Source organism: Cyprinodon variegatus, unplaced genomic scaffold, assembly GCF_000732505.1.
Source record: "Cyprinodon variegatus isolate N-32 unplaced genomic scaffold, C_variegatus-1.0 Scaffold4559, whole genome shotgun sequence".
NCBI lineage: Eukaryota > Metazoa > Chordata > Actinopteri > Cyprinodontiformes > Cyprinodontidae > Cyprinodon > Cyprinodon variegatus.
This window is the reverse complement of record NW_015155012.1, coordinates 1-3261: the sequence shown is the minus strand read 5'-3', so window position 1 is coordinate 3261 and position 3261 is coordinate 1. Positions and strand designations below refer to the sequence as shown.

The following is a 3261-nucleotide window of genomic DNA, read 5'->3' as shown; positions in this document are numbered from 1 at the left end:
GAGGTGTAAGGGAAGTATTTGTTAGCGATCTCCCAATCTGATATAAGATCGATATTGGGCAAAAAAAAATTATGAACATAAAAAATAATATTGAATTATTTTGACCTGTACCTGAAAATAAACACAATGTTTTTATCTACAGTTTATGTAACCCATTGCTTGATATTCAATGGGTCAGTTATTTTTATACCGTTTGTCTTTTCTAACAGCCCACACTAAAAAAAAGGTAATAAAAGTATGTGTTATTCATACTTATTAGGTTAGTAATGGTCAAAAAGTAAAGGTTCAATATCAGTATAATAAACAAAATCGAAAGGTTTTATTTGAATATCCCCACTTTTTTTTTTATAGCATCTAATGTTATTAGTCAATCAATATTAACTGAGCAACCTTAAGTTTTTAGAGCCCAAATATTTAAAACCAGTGCTTAATTTAAATGTTTTGTATCTTTGGCTTTTGTTTACAAAAATATTTACTAAATAAAAGCATTAAAATTGCTTCAGTATCAGTCTGAAATGATACCAGTAAGAGTTTAGTTGTTTTATTGTTTTTTTTTGTTTGTTTTTTTTTAAAAAGGTCTAGCTAAGTGAAAGATGCATGTTACTAGCTTGTGTTTATTTTACCCCATTAATTGTTTTTCTTTTTTTTTAATGGCCTAATTTCTATTAGGTACATGTTATGGAGTCTGTGAGGCCACATTTCCCAAATGAAATTGTATGTAATTTATGTTTTCACCCACTAAAAGTGAGAACAAAATATTTCCAATCCAGATTCACTTTATAGGCTTTTTGCTTGATTCTGTTAATTAATATAATGGTTATAACTTTTAAGTTTCCTATCTAAACAATTAATGAGTTAATGTTAATATTTGTATGGGAATGAAAAGTATTGATAAATTTCATCACTGCCTCTTAGAATACATATATATATTTATTTATTTTTTATTTTTTTTTATTTCAGTCTTTCAGAATTTATGCCTCAAGTGAAGGTGGACCAGGTGGAAACAGTGGAAGGATGCTCACATGAGGTAACATAATGAAATAAAAGCTTAAACTTTGGTGTAACAGCTTCATTTTTCTAAATGTTTTCTGTAACCAACAGGTTGCTCTGCCTGCTGATGAAGAATATAAACCTCTCAAACCAAGAGTGGGAAAAGCAGCTAAGGTATTATAGTTAAGTTTTGTTATTTGATTAGACTTACAATACCATTTTAAAGCAACACTTCTCAATTGTGATGGTTTTTAGCAGTAAGGTATTTAACTCTGCATAAATGGGCTAGTCTATTAAATACCATGGATCACTGTGTTATTTTATAGGCTTATGGGTGAATTGGGATTCATGATTACAGAAAACCTTGTGATTTGATAACAGCAAATATCGACCATATCAGTTTTCATTTGTGTCCTGTGTGAGGATCTCCTGCTGTGAGCTTTTACCCAACATGCTGAATATGACATAATCTTTTAAAATGCAAGTTTGCATATATAAGCCAACGGTTACTGCACTCTACATGTGCTTTGCAGATGTAGTGTGAACTGCCTCATTGGTTTGCAATAACTAATATTGCTTCTTTTCCCCACACTTATGTTTTCCTTGTTCTGCAGGAGTACCCTTTCATACTGGATCCCTTCCAGCGTGAGGCTATCCTGTGTATCGACAACAACCAGTCTGTTCTTGTGTCTGCACACACCTCAGCAGGGAAAACAGTTTGTGCAGAGTACGTATCCTGAATAAATAGCAAAGGGATTCTGTCTGAAATCACTTCACTCATGTTTTTTCAGGCTAACAAATTTCACCATTCTAATGGTTTTCTCTTGCTATTAACAGCGAGTGTTTAACAGTTAGTGAGTGTTTTATGTAGTGATGTTGAGTAAAGACATACTTCCCTGTAAGAGTGAGATTAAGTTAAGCAAGCTTTGAATAGCTTGATCATTCCAAAAGTATTGCTAATTAGAAAAAGTGAATTCAGTGTATTTCATCATGAGGGTCCTTTATTATTTTTTTTAATCAGAGGAAGAAAATTTGATCTGTGCCCATGCATGAAAAAATCAGGGATCTAATTTTTGTGGGATGTGTCTAACTTATTTTCCCCTCCTGTAGGTATGCCATCGCTCTGGCTCTTAGAGAGAAGCAGAGGGTCATCTTCACCAGCCCCATCAAAGCCCTCTCTAACCAGAAATACAGAGAGATGTATGAAGAGTTCCAGGACGTGGGATTGATGACTGGTGATGTTACCATCAACCCTACCGCCTCCTGTCTTGTCATGACAACAGAGGTGAGACCCTCTTCTTAATTTCAGAGTTCTAATCATACACACTAGTCTGCAACAAGCATCTCGCATCACCCCATTACAGCCACTGGGCTTCATATCGCCTTTTCTGAAATATAGGTGGAGACTAAGGTTGTGGCTTTCTTTTGACATGAATATGTTTTCTCTTTTTCTAGATTCTAAGGAGCATGCTGTATCGAGGATCGGAGATCATGAGGGAGGTGGCATGGGTCATCTTTGATGAGATCCATTACATGAGAGATGCAGGTGTGTCCAGAAAACAAGTGTCATTGAAATTCAGGCTGGTGGGATTCAAACACGTTTTACATTATGGTTAATAAGTCACTTAAGTCAGTAGGTTGTAATATTATACTTTAAATGCTTTTCATCTTGGCTAGAAAGTTGTAAAAAAAAAAAAAAAACATCCAAACGCAAACTTTTATACTGCATGTCTATCACAAGGCCCTGTCCTATCTTTTTTTGAAAGCTTTTAGTAACTTTTAATTTTAAGAACAGTCCAAAATAACGCCTTTTTTGTAACTAGAAGTTGGATAAGAACAACAAAACAAAATAGGTACAGCTGATCTATATCTCAAGTCAAACAAGGCTGATTGAAACCTCCCTTTTTATTAAAAGATGCTGTTTTCTTTGGTGCAGCTGTTCAAAGCTGCCTTTGGTGTTAATCTTAGGGGAATAGGATGAAAAGGTGGTTCTTTAATCTCTTTTACTGAGCATATGCCATTTAAAAGAGTGGAGATTATTCCGACCTATTGTTGGGTAATTGTTAACATCTGATATAGCAAATCAGTTTCAGAAAACCAACATTGGACAGGATGGAAATCTTCCACTTTTTATGGTTTTGAAAATGGTCATTGATATAAATTCAGACCGTGGTTCAATTTCCATTCTACTACAGATTTAATATGAGTAAATATTTCTGGTCTGTGGATCAATACAAATAGGAGCTCTTGTTAAAAGAGACAATTTTTTTT

The 3261-nt window shown here is 34.0% G+C and overlaps 1 protein-coding gene across 1 annotated transcript; it reads left to right on the top strand.

Annotated features, from left to right (window-relative positions):
* Positions 1–957: 957 nt before the first annotated feature.
* Positions 958–2574, top strand: LOC107081378 (superkiller viralicidic activity 2-like 2; the record flags this gene model as incomplete). Its single annotated transcript, XM_015369564.1, has 5 exons — positions 958–1027; positions 1102–1164; positions 1605–1717; positions 2101–2275; positions 2446–2574. Coding segments are annotated over exons 1-5 (534 nt in total), but the record flags the coding sequence as incomplete, so codon positions are not given.
* Positions 2575–3261: the final 687 nt, after the last annotated feature.